The sequence below is a fragment of the Lingula anatina genome, chromosome 5 (genome assembly GCF_051362555.1).
Source record: "Lingula anatina isolate TDL-2025a chromosome 5, LinAna3.0, whole genome shotgun sequence".
Taxonomy (NCBI): Eukaryota; Metazoa; Brachiopoda; class Lingulata; order Lingulida; family Lingulidae; genus Lingula; species Lingula anatina.
The window spans coordinates 19,795,720-19,818,233 of NC_141771.1; the positions used below are offsets into that span (position 1 = coordinate 19,795,720).

The 22,514-nt window shown below is 36.8% G+C and overlaps 2 protein-coding genes, 2 long non-coding RNA genes and 1 other non-coding gene across 6 annotated transcripts in view; 3 read left to right on the forward strand and 2 right to left on the reverse strand.

The window, feature by feature from the left end:
- LOC106152492 (uncharacterized) overlaps positions 1 to 22,514 on the forward strand; it is a 153,385-nt gene that overhangs the window by 95,753 nt on the left and 35,118 nt on the right. Inside the window, exons 1-2 of one of the 2 annotated variants that reach the window (XR_015334679.1) lie at positions 7,887 to 7,971; positions 8,280 to 8,334. The exons of the other annotated variant lie outside the window; for it this stretch is intronic. This is a non-coding gene — a long non-coding RNA (uncharacterized LOC106152492). Of the gene's footprint in view, positions 1 to 7,886; positions 7,972 to 8,279; positions 8,335 to 22,514 lie in introns of those variants that run through there. 2 annotated transcript variants of the gene reach the window in all.
- The window catches only part of LOC106179362 (uncharacterized), a 118,831-nt gene that overhangs the window by 6,198 nt on the left and 90,119 nt on the right, over positions 1 to 22,514 (forward strand). The window lies entirely within an intron of this gene.
- Positions 363 to 433, reverse strand: Trnag-gcc (transfer RNA glycine (anticodon GCC)). The gene has a single exon. It is a non-coding gene; the product is annotated as a tRNA-Gly (tRNA).
- The window catches only part of LOC147761839 (uncharacterized), a 182,271-nt gene continuing 161,858 nt past the window's right edge, over positions 2,102 to 22,514 (forward strand). The window contains exon 1 of the long non-coding RNA XR_015334648.1: positions 2,102 to 2,414. This is a non-coding gene — a long non-coding RNA (uncharacterized LOC147761839). The remainder of the gene's footprint in view (positions 2,415 to 22,514) is intronic.
- Positions 2,406 to 7,267, reverse strand: LOC106161101 (uncharacterized). Its single transcript, XM_087013736.1, has 2 exons — positions 4,660 to 7,267; positions 2,406 to 4,334 (listed from the first exon to the last, which is right to left on the reverse strand). The coding sequence occupies exons 1-2, from the start codon at positions 6,506 to 6,508 to the stop codon at positions 3,274 to 3,276; spliced, it is 2,910 nt and encodes a 969-aa protein (XP_086869862.1). The 5' UTR covers positions 6,509 to 7,267; the 3' UTR covers positions 2,406 to 3,273.

The window sequence follows — 22,514 nt, forward strand, 5'->3', positions numbered from 1 at the left end:
GACTATCTAAGGAGATAATATCACCAGAGATATTCACGGAAATATTAATGTTCGGAGCCTATCCTTTGAAATTCCTCCTTCCCCCGCCCCCTCTTTCTACTACTACCATTCAAACAAACCGCTTTCAGCTCTTTGTGTGTAGTGTGCGTCACAAGTTTTCACTTATTAAAATACATATTTGAAAATAACATAATGTAAATAACATGTTTTAAAATATGGGAGAGCAAAAATTATACGGACCATGTTACTACAGTTACTGACAAGGCAACCAGATGATGTCGCTTGATGAGTGGATTGTTCCTTGTTATCAGCAATTTTTGCTTGTTTCTTTGTCGGAGATAAAAAAACCGTTAAAACATTTTTGCATCGGCCGGGAATCGAACCCGGGCCGCCCGCGTGGCAGGCGAGCATTCTACCACTGAACCACCGATGCTTGATACCTAATTCTCTCCCCTCCCCCCCCCCCCCCCACCCACCCCTCATCCCGCCTCTCCCCCCATTCCCTTCAAACCGCGGTGTTCAACGGTTGTCAAAAGCCTGGGTCCGGTTGGGCAACACTTTAAAGATATCACAAGATATTAAAGACTGAGTAACCAATGTTTCTTTTATTTTAAATATCAATAAACATACTTATTTCCGTGGAATGCAGTGATTTACATAATCACAGGTAGTCGTATCTCTGCCATGGCCACTCATAGATGTGCGTGATGACAATGATTACTGGCACAGGTATTCGTTTTACGCGTTCAGTGTATTTTGAACACGGAACATGTATAACATACGTCCTTTAAACAAAAGATGTCCTAAGAGGCATTGTTTATTATTATTATTATTTTATTTTAATTTTTGAAACTACTGCCGACTTTTCCAACACTGTCCCTCTGGCGCAATTATTAATTTCTAAATTTGTGCTATTTAAACGTTATTTAAACATGTCATTGCTCTGCCTGTCCTTGTATTAAGATTCGATGTTTAATATAAACCTTAATATTATAGTTTACCTCTAAATGAATGGCGAATGATTTACAACAACACTTTCCTGGCTAGTACATGTAGGCCTACATCCACAAATCGCATACTGTACCGGGCATGGCTTCGTTTTCCTTGTATAAGCCACAAGAAACTGGCATGTTTTTATTTTTATTTATTGATTTATTCATTCTTTTTATTAAATTTTTTTTCTGACGTGACTTTGCATGGCGTCAAAAACAAACGATTATTTCTGGCTTCAAGTTGTGAGATGTCACGGCTACCTCCATGACTGAGAAGTTTAGAGGAATCCACTTGCAATCCATGAAAGTAAGGCTGGATTCCCCTCCCTAGATCGATCTAACAGGATCGGTTCATGTCCACGGGGTTTCTCGCTAAATTCCTTGCAGCTTAAGTGGCTTAGATGTCTGAGACCCCTACTGAAGCTGCTAAACGATAGTTAATGAATTAATCAGCTTCAGTGGGCGTGACAGACATCTAATTAAGCCGCTTAAGTTAATTGCAATTAAGCGAGAATCCCCTTGGAGATAGTTCGAACCAAAGTTAGTACGATAGGGTCTGGTAATGGTCTCTAAGGTACCAGTATCAATAATTTCTATATTCATTATGTGTATTGTACAAGCTTTTGCCACCCACCCACTTTCCGGTAGCTTGATGTCCTCAGCCATTTTGGAGAAGGGATAAGTACATAGGCTATGTCAGGGACAGAAATCATGCAGGTCAGAGATCGCCAAGTCATGTTGAAGTAAACGGTTTCCTTTTTTTTAGGATTTTAGGAGCTTTACCCCGGCACTTGACAATAATTCCTTTGAAGCTGGCACTGCGGCGCATCTTTAGAATAAAGAAATAAAAAAATATAAGATATAGGCCTAATAATTTGTTCCTTATTGCTTTTTAGGGCCTACAAGGAGGTCACCTAATTTGTTATGTTTTTTTTTTTTTTTTTTTTTTAAGTCCATTTGTTCTCAGTTTTTCAAATATTCTGTGTTATTTTACATGTAACATGTAGCGGCCAGGGTGGTTTCTTTGCGGAGTGTTCACTCTTAATTTTTTTTTTTTTTTTTTTTTTTTTTTGCATCTTCAAAACAGGGCTTGGCAAAATTAATGAATAACAATGCAGTTCTTTAAAAAAATGCATAAATGAGCTCCGACGAAGCAGAAGCGCAAAAGTCCGCTGAAAGGCAGGTGCAAGGTAAAAACACAATCACGGTTGAGACACCGAGGCGTCCTTGGCTAACCTCGCGTCAGGTCCGATAATTTACGAGATTCAAAACGTGAATGGAGCCTCTCGTACTTGTTTTCTGCACTTGTCTCACCCAGTTAGTCTGCCAGCCGTGCCTGGTATGGGGTCCTGGGTTATTTTATAGCAGAAGATAGGACAGAACGCACGGCAAAAGCTTGGGTGTAGACGACAGTAGTCTAACGTAAGTTTACGTGCTATTACTGTATTCTCTCTACACTTAGCCTAGGCCTAGATCTAACAGTGACAGCAATGTAGTAGGTATGTTACAAAAATTTTCAAAGTCCCCAAAACCTCCTAAAATCAAGACAGTCAGATGGACCATAAAAAAAGATGGATTTTGATACCAAAACCAAGTCTGTAGCCCACAAATTGACAAAGATATTGCAAAAATAATCTTTCCAATTTGACGCATTTTTTCCTATTGGTTTAACATTATGAGTTGTGAAAAACTGTGATCATCAAAATTGAAGTGTTACACAAAAACGTCCATTGTTCCCCTAGAAATAAAGATAATTCAATGAAATTTTCAGGAGAAACAGCTTGAAGCATCCTGGATAGAGTACTGTATCTAAATCTGAAATAGATGGAGAAAATCAATTAATTTATAAATTAATAAGCAATTAACCCCCCCCCCCCTCTACATTCCTTAGTCGGGTAATCAATTAAAAATTACTTGGATCTTCTCCCTTATACTTAATCCTAGTTAGGAAACACCTAAAATGAAAAGTGGGAGATAACACAAGCAGATTAATCAGAAATTGGTATGTTTTCATATAGCTAATCAATATCAATCAAGTAATTAGTGATCAATAGGCGATCTGGAAAACTGATGACATTATCTTTGTGAACGAATGTTTTCCCACATGTCAGCTAAAAAAGAGGTATCAGTTAGCAAAATTAGATATTTGCCTCTATTCTATCTCCATGAGCAATGCCAGATCAGCATCATCTTGGCTCTGCTGCTGAAAGGAAAAAAAGACATAATTCTAAGGGATATAAAAGTTCAAGACCCTTACCTTGTTAGTACTGTACATGCGTTTCTAATAGCTAGCTAAATCTAGTTCACCAAATAACAGGTCAATGACTAATTCATATTTTGAAACATCATAGTCAGTTGCATTATCAGGTTCCTCAGACTGGTCCCAGTATGAAATCTTGTACTTGTTTTGTTTGTGTTTACTTTTGTACAGTTTTCTAATCAGTCCATAATACGGCCGCAGAGTACAATCTTCAGACCACACATGGCAAATTTTCCTGCCAACAACCTTTCCTTCAAGTATAGCAGTAATTTCCTCTTTCTTTGAGTAATCTAACTCTGGTTTTTCTAACTTAACAGCTTCCAATCCCGAGTTAGATAGCAAATTTTCCAATCTCTTTCTCTCCTTTTGGTCTTGGGCTTCCTGTTTCCTTTTCTGTCTTTGGATCATCTCAATCCTTAGTTCCTTCTGCGTTTTTTTCCTTTTATTCCTTTGCATCCTTCCATAAGAAATTGCCTTCCTTATCACAGAATCTCTGTGTTCATCTGCCATACTGTCTAAATATGCGATCGTATTGTTTTTACATGCACGCATACGGGAAGACAAGAAACAAACTGTAGCATTTGGTGACTTCTGCTTGGCTGAACTAAACATTCCCATCAACTCTTCAGCATCCATGTTGTGAGACCTGGCAGATTCCGTTTCTTCTCTAAGTTTTTCTGTAATATCCATTGTAAAATATTTCTTATACTGCCGTTCCAAAACTCTGATGATACCCTGGAGGCAACTTCCCATCATTTGACTGAAAAGGTGCATATCCCCTGACACAGACCTCAACTTGATGAGGGTATGGTCCCCAGTGACATCCCCACCCAAGAAATCTTTTTCTGATGTTAAAATACTTTCTGGGTTTTTCTGCATTTCTTTTATGGCCCCTAACACCCCTTGGACAACACTAATTCCATCCACATGATTAATTTCATTATCAGATGAGGTGTAAAACTTTTTCATCCAAGGGCCAGATAGATATTTTCCAATCAGGCCTAATACTTGCAGTTCCATTCGCGTAATATCATTTGAAAAATCCTCGAGAAGCTTCTCTCTTAGTCCATCAAGGGACGTCCCTAAGCAAAATAAAGTTTGCAGCAAAGTTGAAGCAACTAAAAGCAACTAAAAGACTGTGGCAGTGAGTTTGCAAAAAAATAAAAAAAAAAAAAATAATGATAAAATAAATAAATAAATAAATAAAATAAATGAATAAATAAATAAATAAATAAATAAATAAATAAATAAATAAATGAATGAATAAATAAATAAACAAATAAATATAAAGCAAGCAAGCAATAAATAAGAAAAAAATAAAAAATAAAAAAAAAGTAATAATTTGCTACAAATTTGCAAGAACATCTTAAGTTTGCCACAGGCCTGGTGTTTTGGTCAAGTACATACCTTTTTGGAGGTGTTCAGAAAAGGTGTCATGGTGTTCAGTCAATACTCCAGCAATATGAAAGAGAATGTGCAATCTGTTGCCCCTGTACCTAGGAAGAATGCCTCTGGGAAGATTTTTTTCATCAAGAAAGGACAGAAATGCCCGTGGGTCACCCTTACCATCCTTATATCGCAGCTTGTTAAATTGCAAGATACAATTTGCAGACATACAGTCTTTTCCAAAAAGCACCCCTTTAATGCCTTCAGCCTGTTCAACATCTTTCAGTGCAGTCCTGCAGGATGTGGCTATGGAATCCAAAGGATGTAAATGGCAGTTTAACTCATTCAGAGACTTGTTCCACACACCACCCACTATACGAAGAGCTGCATGATTGGCAGCACACCTGTCACTCATTGAGTTGGTAATGTTATCAATGAGACTTTGCCTTGTCTCTTGGTAATCGCTCCCATCATTGAAATAAACATAAGTTTCTGCCATGCTGTCAACTGTCTGGCAAATGTGGCTGGCATAGTCTTCTGCTGTCCCACCAGCCAGTACATCAATTGCTGCAGAAAAACATTCTTTCTTAGTGGTAAAGTGAATGCTATTTATATGGGTTCCTTCCTGAGTTGTAGCGTCAAAACCCAGGGTGACATTTTCTTCTCTAAGAACCATTTCAGAAGCCTGGAGTTCAGCAATTGCACCAAGTTCACGGGCCATTAATTCTACAGCACTTCTTTTGGGGGCAGGCTCTGGCTTTTGTCCTGGTTGTGTCCCTAACTCCTCCATGATGACAGGAATACTTGCAGTGGGGACTTTATTTACAATGCAGACAAATACTTTACGGCGGGCTGATGATGAATAAGTCTTTAGGTCTTGCTTATTACTGATAGTGGGATTTGCTTGCAGCTCATCTACCGTTTCTTGCAGCAGTAGATTTTCATGCTCAAGATTTATTATGGTTTCTTCCTTTTCTTTTAGTTTACTAAGTAGTTTTTTGTACTTATAAAGCGGAACAGTAGGAACACGCTTCTTTTTTTCTCTATATTTCAAAAGATTATAATGGGTGTTTTGGGCTTTGTGTAATTCTGCCTTTGTTTTTGCAAATTTAATATACATTTCATTTGAGTGTAGTTTTCTCTTCAAATCTCTGATGGTGGCATCTTTCTTCTTTATTATCTCAATTTTTCTGCCAATAGCCTGGTTTATTACTCTCTTTGGTGTTTTCATTTTTTGTTTTAGTTCTTTGATGTCACCCTTCAACTTTTTCCTCATTTCAGCACTTGAGGAAGTTAAAAATTTGAGCTGCTTCCGCATCCGAGCTTTTCTGGGGGTTAGTAGTTCAGTACTACTCCTGGTTGTAAATGATGTCGATGGTTCACTGGGAAGGTTTTCAGGTGTGTCCTGTGCATGAGAACTTTGTCTGGTAATAAGCAAGTTATCTACAGTGCAGGGCACACTGTTATCATCTGGGTTGTTTCTAGCTACAGATGCCATTGCATGGTCAGAACTTGTGCTTGGATAGTCCATAGGATCAGTTAAAAGTTGGAAATGTTCATGGCATATACTGTGAAAGGTTTCAAACTCCTTTGGCTCAGTTAATTTTTTGAATTTATCCAATGTCTTTGAAACAATCCTTTTTATATCAGCATTTAAGGTATGAGTAAACGAATGGCCTACAAAATGTTCCTTGAGCTTCCTCTCAGTCTCTGCCCGGCTTTTGTTGGAGGTAACATATAGGTAAAGGACGTGTCCATTTCTCAGATCATCAGCTGTAGGAAGTGTTGAAAATTTATCCTGCAGCAGCATTCTTCCAGGGCCTGAAGGCCTTGGCGGTTCAGAGAGACTTCGCTTCTTTTTGGGGGGCATGATCTTTTATATATATTTAAAGATAGTTTGTCAATGAGAGGTGCGAGATATATATATATATATATGTATGTATATATTTATTCTTTCAGATAAAAAAATTATTATCACAAAAATTATATTTCTGTACACATTTGTGGTGTTTTTGCTGTACAGAATAGAACTGCTTTTTAATTTTGTACTGCTCAATAGGAATGTTCTCAGTTTAAGAAATGAAAACTTTAACAATTTAAATGATTTGTTGTTATTTTTTTATTATCTACCTTTTTTGTAATTATTATCAGGCACTGTTTGCTGTTACTGTTATCATTATTCACCCTATACTAGCTATCGTCATTCAATACATCCGCCATCTTGATTTTCGGTAAGTACCCATGGCACGTTTCGGACAAAAAAAATACCAGTTCTAATGCTCCAATTGTAATGAAACTACGTCAGTTTTTAGATAAAAGTTAATACTCAATGTCCATATACCTAAGATTAGTGTCCATATGCTGGGTCACTGTTTTTGGAGACGTCAAAGTCCGGCAACTTTTTCAAACTCACCGCACACGAGAAATATATCACTGAAATGCAAAAATCGAATTCGAGGCAATAGAGGGGATTCTCCTCTACGTCATTAGCTAGGAATCACTGGGGTATTCCCAATGAGGACCAATCAGCAGTCCGACATTGCGGGCAACCCCTCCGCACATAGCGCAAGCACTACGCATGTGCGATCTGAGAAAATGGCTGCCGCTTATATCGGAGATTGTAACATACCTAAATGTAGCCTTGTAAGTTACAGGGCGTGTCTACAGTCACGGCTTACCACGTGGGTGCGTTGAATTTGCTTAGCTGTTCCTTTTCTGTCGTGATTACATATAATATTTTTATGCCTTTATGTGCCTGATTTGTGGCAATATTGCTGTCTTGACAAATAAGATTACGTCGTTAATGTCTTTTAATTATTTTGATTAATTAAATTTTTTATAAATGTAAGTTCAATAGAAGAGTCTGTATTCTTTGCACTAGTATATAACTTCTACAAGTTACAACAGGGCCCCATTTCTCGAAAGCTTTGCTTATGGCGAGCGGGCGCAAGCATGGCAATTCCCCGCTTTCCCATATCTCGAAAGCCTCACTAATATCGAAATCACCATTTGTTTCGAGGGTATTATTTGAGGCAATACAAGCTTGTCGCAATGGCCTCTGTGTATGCATAATTCGTCATTTTAATGTGTCTTTCCTGTAATTAAACATGGTGGCAAGTTTGGGTTGCTAGTCATAAAAGCATATATAACAAAACATAACAAAAACATTGAAGCTTATAATAGATTGAATCACTCGGTACCTCTGATAAAAAAACTTGCAGTTCATATTCACGTGAAAAATGCTAAAGTCAGGCTCATGTACAAAACATGAAATGTGGCAAGATTTATGATAAATGGAATGTGAAAAGCCAGAAATGGAAACCATGGTATCAGGTAATTACATGGTCTCCTTCCCTTTCTCAACGAAGAAAAACTCACCAGTAATCACCTCTTGTGTTTCTTTTGGGTTTAAGTAATTTTTGTTTTGTTGACCAGTTACTGTAGTTTTCCCCACTTCCCTCACATTACATCACAAAAGTGGACTTCAAGTAGTTACAGCCAACTGATGTGCCTAATATATAGCTTAATATAGATACAGGTATTAATATTGATCTGTTTTTTACTGCTGTAAGGATTTACATGTTCAAGTATCACAAAAATTGAAACAGATTTTGTAAAGTTAACATTGTTTTTTCTTTCAGTCTGGGAATAGTGCCAGTGTCAGAAGTCAGAGCTGTCACCAGTAGCCCCCACAATGTAAGTACATTTGGATTTTTTCATAGTCCAGTCACCAAAGTAGTTGGGACACTTGCCAGGTAGTATACCATGATTTGGAATTTTCTTACAATTGATTTCTTCAATTATTAAAGGGATAACAACTGTTCTTTTTGGTCAATAAACAGATTTTCCCGGAGCAATCGAAGTTTTCCCATAATTATACCTAAGGTTAATGAATCCATTCCTACATTCATTTCTATGAGCTGTTTCAGTAAATTTATTGTAAAAAATTAATCTTATAAGAACAGTTGTTATCCCTTTAAGATAATGTGTGTCCCCTCACTAATCCACTTCCCAGTCAGCCACTTGTGGTCATGAAGATGTCTGGAGATGTCACCAATAGACTCCCAGCATGACTTTATCTCCATAGAAACTTTATTCCCCTGGACCCAGTTGATTGCAGAGGCACCTGGAAAAAGTGGTGTTCACAGTAATAACTTGACATTTGTTTGCCAATATTCCCTACGTGTATATGCATAATCAACTATGTAATTATTATTACAAATATTTAGAATATTCTTTTTTGCTTTGTTAATATTCTTTCTTGCCTAACAATGAAGATTTAAAAAGGGTGTTAATAGATAGGGCCTAACAATGAAGATTCAGGGTGTTGATTTTGTGATGGAGCAAAACATAATATTCTGTCTTCGTACTTATCTGATATATACTGCAACAAATCTTCTGGTTGCAAGCATGTTACAAGGGGTGCACTTGTTTCTGTAACTTCATCTTCAATATTATCTTCAATATTATCTGAAAAATATAAGAAAAATAATCCTATTTATCAAAATATTTTATGTAAATGTAAGTCACTGTCAGTGTTTGTATATATATTCTCATTGGTTTGTCTCTCCGCGTTGTAGCTGTTGCTGTCACTGTCAGACACATGACATATCCCATAACTGTCCAACTGTATTTTTGTTTTACTTTAAATTTACTGAGTGGCTTTTTTTTTTTTTTTTTTTTTTTTTTTTTTTTTTTTTTTTTTTTTTTTTTTTTTTTTTTTGGCTAAGAAGCAGATTGCAAATTTCACTTATCACAGAGAGGTAAAACAACATATCATGGGGCCATGGATCAGTCGTAAAGTTATGTTTTCAAAGTCTAAGCAATAACTAAAGCAGATGTAGTGTTGAAGTTAAGTCAATCCTGTATAAATGCACTTTTTACTTCAATGTATTTTCACAATTATTACCTTTATTTTTGGCAACTATGGGCCGATGTCTAGTGCCCTTCTCTTCTGGATATGGCCTATGCATTCTTCTTTAGTAATCTCAATGTCCGGACATAGGGCTGCTGTTGCTGGACCCTCCAGAAGGCTGAGCTGTCCCCATCCCCTACAAATGGATTGAAGCGTAACCAATAAAGTTCCGTGGATTGACTGTATAAAACAGATGCACCCTCAGCTTCCATGGCCTGGGTTGAGCCTTCGTGGTTGCGAGGGCACTCCTCGAAGTGTTTCAGTTGAAAGTCAACCCCTTCCACCGTGGTGTTGGGCAGCTTTTGAAAATTGTCACATGTCTGACACATGGTACACATATAGTGAACGTCCAGAATTTCTCCCGTATCCACCGACATTGCAGCTACAAATCCATGTTTAGACAAGTTTCTGGTTTGCCAGGAACCATCGAAGGTAACCCCACAGTCCACAATTTCCCCTGGATCGACATTGCTCCCTCGGAAGACCTGCTTCACGGGAAGTGGGGTGCCATCCATGCTTTCCTGAGCTCTCTCCCTGGCGCGGTTGCCTAAGGCCTGTGTGTAGAGACACCAACTGTTGTTTGCCACTGGAGCTGGCATGGAGAGGTACGCTGAAATCTTCTCAGCAGAAGTGTTCCCCCTTGCAATAGCTCGCATTCCTAGTACACTTGCCCTTTTGACTTAGAAATACCTCCCTGTCTTTCACGACGTAGAAGTCCAGCCTTCCTCTGGCATACCACCGCTTGCCGTGCATGCCCATCTCATGATGGGTTCTGACCATAGTTAAATAAGCTTGCCAGTTGCCTTACTTGTTTAAAACTCAGAAACTAGTGGTAATTAATCTAACGAGCACATGCCGGTAAATTTTAAATGACCTAAACATTAAAGATAATCGGTTTCCATATAGTAATAACCCCTTAAGGTAACTCGAGATAACTTGTCCTCTTATAGAGATAACCCCTTAAGATAACTTAAGATAACCTACAGAGATAACCTAAGATAAGCTTTGATCTCATAGAGATAACCCATTAAGATAACTTAAGATAACCTATAGAGATAACCTAAGATAACCTTTGATCCCATAGAGATGACCCCTTAAGATAACCTGGGATAACCTATAGAGATAACCTAAGATAACATGTTCTCTTATAGAGATAACCTAATAAGATAACTTAAGATAACCTATAGAGATAACCTGAGATAACCTTTGATCTTATAGAGATAACCCATTAAGATAACCTAAGATAACCTATTAATATAACCTAAGATAACATGTTCTCTTATAGAGATAACCTGTTAAGATAACTTAAGATAACCTATAGAGATAACCTGAGATAACCTTTGATCTTATAGAGATAACCCATGAAGATAACCTGGGATAACCTTTGATCTTATAGAGATAACCCATTAAGATAACCTAGGATAACCTGTAGAGATAACCTAAGATAACATGTTCTCTTATAGAGATAACCTGTTAAGATAACTTAAGATAACCTATAGAGATAACCTGAGATAACCTTTGATCTTATAGAGATAACCCATTAAGATAACCTAAGATAACCTATAGAGATAACCTAAGATAACATGTTCTCTTATAGAGATAACCTGTGAAGATAACTTAAGATAACCTATAGAGATAACCTGAGATACCGTGTTCTCTTATAGAGATAACCTGTTAAGATAACTTAAGATAACCTATAGAGATAACCTGAGATAACCTTTGATCTCCTAGAGATAACTGCAGTAACATAGACGAACAGGTAAAAGAGAAATTAACTGAACATCACTTAATTACTTGCACAGGGAGTGCAAAACAACAGAAACGGGTAATTAGTGGTGAAAAACGGTTAATAGTAAAAAAAAAAAGGAGGTCATGGGGAAGCTACGCGAAATATCTAAACAGAGAACGTAACTTCGATCTAGCAACTTCTACAAGTTGTACTTACTAAAATTAGATAAAGTTTCATTAAATTCAGTTCCAAACTACATAGAAAATGGCTAATGACAGGCGGGTTACCCCCGCGGGGGCACCCTCTAAATAAAATCTAACTCACTGGTACTAAAGGCTGTTGATTCTAATTCTGTTGAAAGGGGAGTCAGCTTTTCGAAGAACCCACGCTTTGGCTCTGCAGCCCTATTTATAGACTCCGTTACGTCATGCTCGCGCTGCGGTCAAAGGTCGAAGGTCGCGACCTAACAGCATGGCCGCTCTGCATGGAAGTGTCACTAACTTGTGTATTGTAGATTTAGCGCCATATTTCCATTATTTGGGATTTAAATGAAGAATTAACCTATGGGTTTAGTTGGATAAACTCTGGGACATATGTCTCTAAGGAAAAACGAAGTCTTAGGTAAGATTTAATGTAAATCGTGCAGCACATGTTTACATTGTTTCTAATGATTTTAAATAGCAAATTCGTGGCTCCTGTGACCCCCTTTGTTACACTGCCCCCACCCTTTTAAAATTGATTCTCCTGAATCAAGAACAAGTACTGTAGGTAGATAAACACTATTTAAAAAAAAAAAAACGTGAAAACTTTATAACAGATGGCCATGAGTACATTTTAAGTTATTGAATATTGTCCGCAAGAGTATTGTCCCTGTATAGTCTGTGAGAAGAGATTCATTTTTAGTCTAAAAAAATGATTACACTTTGCCTAAAAAAAAATGATTTTAATAGTAATAATAATTCATAACCATCATCTTAGATAAGCATTGCAGTCAACAAAAGAAATTTCTAACGATCATTCATCTTCCATCTGGATAAATTGTTTCCTTTTCAGTGAACCTTGTCACCCTGCCATACAGGGTGGCAATGCTTGTGTTTGACTGATCTACACGTGCAGCAGGTAACTTCCTGGCAGGCATTGGTGTACTCTCACCATCCTCCACGTCCACGTCCTCGTCCGATGACCAACCTCCTGTTGGGGGCTCTGGCGTCATGTTCAGCCTGATACCCTTCCCACCTGTTGTCGGGCGTGGAGCTTTCCTTGGGGGCTCTTCTACTGGTGTTTCCTCAAGGAGGGAGGCTTCCTCCTCCCTCCCCACCATTACCTGCACTGGCTGGTGACGGGCCTGTTGGTGTTTCATCAATTCGCTTTCTGTGGTGTAGGACCTGTCGCAATTCTTCTCCATGCACTTATACGTTTCGTGTATGGCCGCTTCATGCCTCCTGCGGTTCGATCTTGAGGAAAAATGTAAACTGCAGTACTTGCATTTCTGACCTGGCATCACTAAAATAAAGGTGGATTTATTATTCATTTCATTTTATGCGTTCATAAGAGCACAGATAAGGGGGTAGGTTATTCAGTGATTAGTAAAAAAAAAACAAACAATTCTGCCAAATTCCTTTATAAATTTGAATAAAATTAAGTGGATGCGGAAACTCTCACTCCTCCCCTTTCAGTGGCCTGGCTGCCTGACCTTTGGACAGCTCGCCTCGCCCTCCACTCTCAGGGGAGCTGAGAGCTTTGAGCACTTGAGCCAGCCGAGACAGAGTGCCACCGTCTGGGAAGGAATAGAGAGATCCATACATCACACCTGTAATCTACGGGCAGTAGCGTTTCAAATTGTCGTAGTGGACGACACAAAATTTGTTGCGATTTAGTCTAATTCGATAGATCAAATCCGAAATTCTCTCTAAAATTTCAAAAGGGCCAGACCACTTCTGCTGTAACTTCGGGCTGAAGCCTTGCCTAAGGCCTGTGTGTAGAGACACCAACTGTTGTTTGCCACTGGAGCTGGCATGGAGAGGTACGCTGAAATCTTCTCAGCAGAAGTGTTCCCCCTTGCAATAGCTCGCATTCCTAGTACACTTGCCCTGTTGACTTAGAAATACCTCCCTGTCTTTCGCGACGTAGAAGTCCAGCCTTCCTCTGGCATACCACCGCATGCCGTGCATGCCCATCTCATTACACTACCATAGCATGAAATATTTTACTTTTAATACTGCCTTAAATTCTTTAAATAAATTTTGATTTAAATATCCATTGATTTAAATTTCCCATTACAAATTTCCTACATATACATTGAACTACAAACCTTAACAACATGTATTCCTTGCCTTATTACCGTATAAAAACAAATTTTTATGGATACAACAATCCAATACAAACATTTCATATTTAAGAACATAATATTATACATATTCACAATATGGAAACATCTTGAATCCACCTCAACATAGTAAGACTTTTGATATCTCCATTCTTCCAAACTTCTTCTGTCACAATCACCTATAACCAATAAAGATCAGATAAATATAAAAACTAAAAATATATCATTACATCTTTTATCACATAAGTACTAAAATTGAATGATATAAATGATATAAGCTACATATTTACTCCACTAAATCCGTATAACAGATATCCAAATTTCTGTCTTCAAATATATATAATAGTGTTATAAATAAAATCAAGAAAGTATCTCTTACCTCAAAGAAACCTTTTTAGTATAATACAAAAATTCCATAACTTCCCCCATTTTCTTCAAACTTGTAACCTTATTACATTTCCCTAAGTCACCTGTAAACAACAATAAAATAATAAATCAATACATTTATAAATACTTCCAACATACCATATTATATATAACTAAATATTAACTAAATAAAAACATATTATATACACACATAAAAAAATATACCCCTACGGATACATCTTCTGCTCTGCAATAAGAAAAAAGGAAAAACATCTCTACCATACACAAATTCACCTGAAATAATATCTATCCCTCATAAGAAAAGTAACTCTAAGCATTGTTCCGTGCTTATAAAGGTCTTTATCTTTTCTAAATTTTCTACCAAAATTTCTTGTGATTTTACATACAGTCCTTCAAAACCCCATATATTGAAAAAATATATCTAAACAGGTGCATCTTCTGCTCTGTAGCAACAAATACACGTTTTCCCATCCTCAACTTTACAAATTCCTTGGACCTCTTTTTCCTGCAACATTCCAAGATAATCAAAGTAATATTGTTTTCATAAAAAATAACAATTCCAAACATTTCTTACAGGATAAACTGCTCTTCATGCCTCCAAATTCCTAACCAAAATTTCTGCTGAACATTCATACAGCTTTTTATCATTCCATTTTTTGGACAATTGCTCTAATACAAGCAGGTTTACAGCCTTTAAACTGTAATATTTTAAATGCCTTTTCGTAGCAATCAAGAGGGGTATCAACCCAATCACCTTTCTCTTTCATCAAAATGGTGCACACATTTTGGCCATCCATAACTTAAAAATAATCAATGTGCTTACTCCTGCTGGTGGTATAATACCAGGAGGCGGTATCGCCTCTCTGATCCTCTAGTTTTCATTTGCTTAATTCATTTTTGCATGAAAACAAACATTTATCAATAAAATCTGTCCTAATTTCTTCAAAAATACAATGTAAAAATGGTTGACAAGTCAATAGGAAATTATTTCTATTTTTAAATATCTAACAATAGTCCCTCACCTGATAAGGGAAAAGACTTCTAGAAAAGCACTTTTGCTAAAAGATTCATAGGGCAAGACAATTTTCACTGTGAATGCAGATAATCAGTAAACATGACAATTAATATCCATGACCTGAACGCTTTTTTGAATCACATTTTAGAAGCTTTACACTTGCAACTAATGTGGATGACGCAGGACCTAGCCCCTTAAAGTATTTTGCTATCCAGTGAACTTTACTTCAAGTTCATTGTTTTTTTTATTTCTCACCCACTTCCATTGGGATGTGGTGCTTCAATCCACTGCTTGGTAGCAGATCTGTGGATTTTTGTTTGCTAACTTGATCTCTCAATATACAAAATCAGAACATCTTGGGTAAGAGGCATTCTCTGCTCACTTGGGGTTGACAAGCAAAATGTGTTGGACCTGGCCTCGTCGACTTTACTAGCTTCCTTCTGGCTATTAAGATTGCAGACAAATTGTTCCATCACTTTTGATTTTCTTTCTGCAACTGGGAAGACTGCTCAAAGACAGGAGAAAGCCTCTATGAAGTCACTATTGCCATAATTCATGTATATATCAAAAGCTTTCCTCTCTCCTTTCCCCAAAAAAGGGTTGCAGATAGTTAGAAGCACTGGAAGTTTTGGTATGCCAAGCATCGAATATTTGAATTCACTAAATGAGAATAGAATTAATGATTTTTTTTTAAGTGTGTGGATGTTTCGATGTAACCTTGCCTGCCTTAAACATAGCCAGCCATCCTGTGTTTTTCAGCAGTTCCTCCAGTTAGTCCATGTATTGAATCTTTGTAGAAAAGTGTGGGTAGTCCTGCCAAAGATTTTGTCTATTCTCTACTGATACTGGACTAAGCTGGGAGGTCCACAGCTGGCTTCTCCCAGACTCTACCATCTGGATCTATCACTATATTTCTTGCTGGGTCTGCTTGATACACCTAACTGTAAATCTGTAAATTTAAAACAGGGTTCTCCCCAGGATTTGAAAATAGCCCTTATTTTTTTTTACGCGAGAGTACCGAAGCTCGCGAAGCGAGGCACAAAGGGGGGGGATGTGCCCTCCGGAGGAAAAACTTTCATTATTTCATGCAAAAAGGGTGCAATCCCATGCAATCTGAAGCTGTCATTAAATCGTTACGACATAGCCCACTTGCAGGACCAAATCAGGGCTAGACACTAACTTTTATGAGCACCTGTCCGAATTTCAATCCAACCTGTCCAACAAAACTAATATTTTTTCTATTCATACCATTGAACTTTGTAAATAAATATGTGTAGTCATACATTTAATGCATTTATTGCCAAGACATTAAATTAAATGAGCCGGAAAATGCATCTTAAAGTGGATTTATTTTCAGATGAAAAATTGTTTTTTCATACTTGTGAACTCCTGAAGATTTAATCTTGCATATAAGTCTGATTTAACATTATAAAGTTTCAATCAGGGCTTCTCCTAGGATTTTGGGTACAGGGTCTGCTAATTGTAAATCTGCAATTTGATAACAAATTCACATGAAGTTTAACCAAAGCAAAATATAAATACCCTGAGTGGCAGGTGGGGAGGGGGTTCTGTTAGATTAATTTTATTAAAATATTCAAAAGTTCAATGAAAAATTAAAGAATATTCATCTTATAATACTTTACTTATATTTATGTTAACAATTTAAATTTTTAGGGGTTATCTTGGGTTTGATTTTCTTAAATATATGAGTTAAATAAAATCAGTATAAAAAAGTTCCCCTTTTTATTTAAATACTCATATTTGTTATTACTAATTTCTTCCTTACATCAATACCACACTGGTATATGACAGCAATGTTAATTTATCATATTCCAGCACTAAATTTTTAACTGTAAATAATATAGGTGATGATAAAGTCATTAAAGAAAACATCATACAAAATTTCAGGTTATATTTTGGCAAATAAACAACATTCAACAATATCTTCAGTCCCAAAGATTTCACGTTCTGTAGTGAGTAGATAGCATACAACGTATTTGATTGACAGGCAGTATGTTGCCTGGACAACGAACTAGATATAGCCAGTTCATCTAGTCCAATCTGGCTTTGTAACCAGCATAGTACTTGTGTTGTTTCTGTAACGGTCTTTCTCTCTAGAGCACGTAGATTTTTAACCAAATAAATATTCAGTAGTGAGCCTGTTATGTGAATAAATTTTGTCTGATGAAGTTCTGGAGGGTGTTCACTTTCATAACTTGGCGGTAAGTTTGCTCAGACTTCGTTTTGTGACTGCACGTGTTTTGTGCCAAAAGTAGGTCATTCTTCTCAGTACCGTGTAGGAGGAGACAAAAAGACGTTAGTATGCATTAAAAATGATTTTTTAAAAAGATTTTTGCTCCAAATTTCTCATAAACCATGACCTGTCTGTCGGACAGCCAACCCTGCAACTTCACCTGTCAGAGCTGAATTTTTACCTGTCCCGGACAGGCCCTAATGTATTAAATAGCGTTGCATCTTTTCTGACATTTTCTCTTACCGCATGGATACATTTATTTATAAATGATCACGACTGCTACTATTCTTCAGTCAAAATAACATGAAGGATTGACTATTTATTATATTTCTCCAAAAATATAGATAAAGCAAACAAATCTCACAGAATTACATTGATGACGAAACTAATAAGCGGATGTTGATATTCGAAACTTGTCAGTACGCAGGTCCCGCGCCCTCAACATAAGATGTTATAGGCCTACTTGTATTACTGCGCCAGGCAGAATAAAAATAAACAACTTAACGTGCACACAAGAGATCCAAGTACGCACACACTCGTTTTTATTTTACGGTTTACGTCGCGACTGTCAGGAATAAAGGCATTAAAGGCATTGGTCACACACGGAGTTCAAAGAAGCGTATCGGCAAAAAAAGAAGCGTATCGGCAAAAAAAATAGCGTATCGGGGCCGATACGCTATAAAGGCCTGGGGAGAACCCTGTAAAAATATATATGTAAGTACAAAAGAAGGTTTTACATATACTTTGTTAAATACAATTAGTCCTGAACAAAAACATGCATCAAAAAATAAAGAATAATTGTTGACGATGTATTTTTTTCTTCCAACACAATGTTTCAGGCACCAAACAAATTTTGTACACATCAGTCACAGCTGAGTTGTCCATTGTATTGTTTGCAGTTCCTTATCAAAGCCCGTGCAGGGCTGTCTGTGCAACAGATGAATGGAAATACGTTGAACCCCTTGAAAACTGAATGTATGTTCTTCTAGTTGTGTGCATTCATCGATGAAAAGTTTTAAAAATCTATTCATATTGTTGGGCTTGCTATGTCCAAACGAGACCAATTAAAAGAACACTATCAGAGGGAAGATATGGAAGAAGTTCATTTACGAAACACTGCCCTGGCCAAATTTTTCTGATTAAACTTTTAGAGACATGAAGTTATTATATCTGAAATGGCATTGGCAGCCAGCAGTGTCTCTACATTGCAGTTTTGTAGATGGTGAATCAGTTTGTCATTTTGTAAAATATCCAACAACTGTTCCTTTGTGGGAATATATATAGGAAGAATGTCCCATCCTTGATTGCTTGCTCCCAATCAAATGATGCTTTACATGATTCACAGAACTGCCTTGCCTGTTCTCTGCCTGAGTAGGAAGGGCATGATGGCCATAAAAGTAGACCTAAAAATCAGTTAATATCAATTGTTTTATTCATCTTTGTTAATAGGTATGGGTAACATGGGCAAATTTTGACTAGGGAGTCAGATTTTCATTATGAAAATCTGACTGAGGAGACACCTTTTTGGGGAGTTACATTTTCATTGTACATTTGCATACTTCCTATCAGCTGCACATTGCAAATTGTTTTAAATTCCATGAAGTGAATAATTAAAAAAACTCAAGCCTTAACAGATAAAATCACCAAATATTGTACCAAATATCTTTTGGCATACTAAATCAAAATGTATAAAGTTATAATGGCTTGATCTTTGGAGAATTTACCCATTTGACAAAAAAAAAAAAAGAAAAAAATCAAAGATGGATGCCGATTGATGGTTATATTATTTTTAAGTATCTGCTAAAAAGGGTTTTTTTATTTTTGACTAATGGAATTCTAGGATTTTTCTGGGTCTTAAGGTGGCCCAGGATCCCTGCTGATTGAGTGTTTTGTTGCATAATGAAGTTTCTGATATTAAAAAATTTAAATATGGCTGCCTTGCCCAACTTGCCCACCTGTATGGCAACTCTGTGGTGATCAATGGGCATACAGGAATTATCTCTGAACACCCAGCTCAGCATGGCATGGCTTGTTGGCCTCTTCACTGTACATTGCAATCAGGCACAACAAAACAGTAACCTGATTTGACAGCACTGAAGTCAAAAAGACCTACTTGGATTATGGCCAGTTGCAATTTTACGTCTTCAATCTTTCAAAAGAGATTGTTTCTGTTTTATCTCTTAGGTGGGTGGGGGGAGGGAGACATTTCACTTTCTTTTTTTAATATCTTTTTTCCTTTCTTCTCACTTGTACACTCTTTCAGGGAAGACATGCTGTATACTACATATTTTGTTCAGTTGCCTATCCAAATAAGGTAGGAAAATGTTGCCAGCAAAATCATCCAATGTGTTGCCACTGGCAGGAAGACTGTGGACAATGGTTGCACCATGTAGCACCTCACAGTCAATATGTTGATGGCTGATCTGGCTGTTTTCTTCTTAGGATTGATCTTTCTAATGGCTTTTCTGAAGATAGCTCAGGAATTCTTCTTGGTAGAAGTATAAATGGACACTGTGCGTCCATAGAAAAGACTATTTAAAGAAACTGCTGGTGTTGTTTCTAACATGTCCATATGAAAATGCTTGGTTCTCAGTCAAATATAAAGTTTGACCTGTACTTATCTTTTTACCATGTTGTTTTCCTGCTCATGAGCCTGATTGAATGGGATGGCTGAAAACAATTGGCTGTTTTAGAAAATACCCAGTTTGAGGCATTTTCCAGTCCTGCACAGCAGAGACTTAAGGACAGACACCTACATGGGCAAATTAAGGCAAAGAAAAAGTGCTGTTGATCCAATTCTTCAACATGAAACGAAAAAACTTTCTCCTTATGGGCTCTGCTACACATTAGAATAAGGTTTCAATATTTCATGATCTGATCCTAGAACATAAATGTTGGCCAGATTCTTATGTAGCCCAAGCCTTTTCTCCAAGTGTGAACCTCTATTGAGCTGAGAGATTGCACAGGGTTAAATGCAAGTACACTTGTTCTGAGCCAATGTGAGGCCTTCATAGAAAACAAAGAGGTCTGTCCAGTCTTCTAAGAGATGGCACCGAGTTTTTTTTGGATTGAAATTTCTGTCCAATCTTCTTACCGCCCCTCCCCCAGTATTAAAATGCCTCCCTTCACCGTAAGACTTTGTTCATTAATTACTATAATTGCACTCACTGTAATCTGGCAAATAGTGACTGATCAAATATGGTTACTGGAATTTGGCCTGGATTCAGATATTCAACTGTTTGGCCAAAAACATCCATGTCATGCTTAATTTGATTGCCTTTATTGTGGATTCTAAAACCATCAGATAATTGATTTTGACCTTATTTGTAATATTGTCATATTTACAAGCAGAATATAATTGAAAATGTGCATGTGTCATGAAAAAACACTGCAGCAGTAAAACAGGTAACAAAAATAAGTAAATGAATAGCTCCCATAGTTATTAGTTAATAAAGTAGGTTTGTTTCGAAAATCAGCATGATTGGAAAATTTTTACATAAGTGTATGCCCCAAAAAGTACAAAGCTATTTTTTTTAAACTTATAATTTGCTGGCTGGCTATATGTTGATAAGGCAGCTTCATATTGATGATTGAATTATTTTATATGAAAATTCCAATTTCTTTATTGTCTTTCAGACATAATGTTTTTGCCAGGGATCCACCGAATTCTGCATTTTTTACTTGACCTCCTAGCATCTAAATAAAAAAGTTTTTTTTGAAATTATTGTGGTAGAAACATTGCATTGTATAGTTCACCTGACATGGCGCATCACACACTGCAATTTCCCGCTCTTCAAACCCACGTGACCAAGACGCAACACACCAAGCTTCAGGCACATATTACAACACTGTGTACAATCACTATAAAGTATATAGGGTAGACAATTGCCAAAGACACCAAAAGTAAGTTTCTTTATGAAGAAGTATCTGAGAAATGTATATTTTTGTAGAATTCCATAAATTGGTGACCAACTTGAACGATTTTCCCAAATGGGGTTATTCTCCAGAGGGTTAGGAGGCCAGTATGATTTAGTATGTCAAAAGGTATCTATATATGTACACCTGCAAAATTTTGTTTTTATCCAGCTAGCTGCCAATTATAGATGATGCCCTTAAAATCTATTATATACTTAGATTGTGACTGGTTGTGATTGCATTGTGTCCAGCATGCACCACTGTCACAATCTATGAAAGCAGGGCAAATTGTCTCTTATTCATTTCAGTACTGTTTACAAATATTAGTAATATATGAAGATTAATTGAAAGTGTAAAGTAACCATAGAATTATGAAGTCAATAATGTTGTTTTTTATCTATCAAAGGGACCAGTAAGTGATCACCTACCAGTATAAATTCATGGTAATTTCTACTAAAATATACAATACTTCTTAGTACTTCTTTACAAGTATCTTCTTGTTTCTTAACATTTTGTCAAATTTACCCATTTGAATCTAAGTTTTCTGTGGAACCAGCTATATTGTTCTGTTATACTGTTAAGATAATATGGAAATGCAGTCATCCTTCTAGATTTTAAAGTCATTAAAAAATACTTTATAAACTGTCCTTTGAGAAGTAATTGGTCCATCAATTCTGCAGGTATGTTAAGTTGGGATGTTGTCTATGTCCCAGATATTATAATGGACTTGGAGATCTTCCATCTTTTAAAGCACCTTTGGTTTCTTTTAGCCACACAGTGTAAACAGACAGTGTAATAATCAGTATTACAATGTCCCTTTTAGACCTTTGCTTTGTTAATATTCTTATGCTGGCTTATATTTGGCTTTCTGCCATTCTTTTCTGAAATATGCTTGCTCATTCCAAGCGCTAGGTTGTTTTCTTGATTTTTTTTTTTTTTTGTACAAAATTGGAGCAATTTTGCATGAGCAGTCAGTTTTCTGGAAAGAACAGTCTGTTACTTGTATGAACTATTTACTTGGACTAGTTCTTGTGCCATTTCTGCTAACCAAATTCATAATCTTGGCAGATGTTGGGAAATCTGACATAACATTGGAGGCTACTTTGCCTGGTGTTTCAAATATGCCTCCAATGAGGTGCAGGTTGTCAAGGTCCCTAAATGTTATCAATAACACAAACACTTTCCCTAAGTGCAACCTCTACCTGCACTAACAACAAAAGTGTTTTAATTAGCTTTAGTAGATCATTAATTGATTTTATTTTATTAAACTATTTAATGGCAGATAACATTAATTTCATTTTTGTGTTATCATGCTAACAACAACACATTTTAATT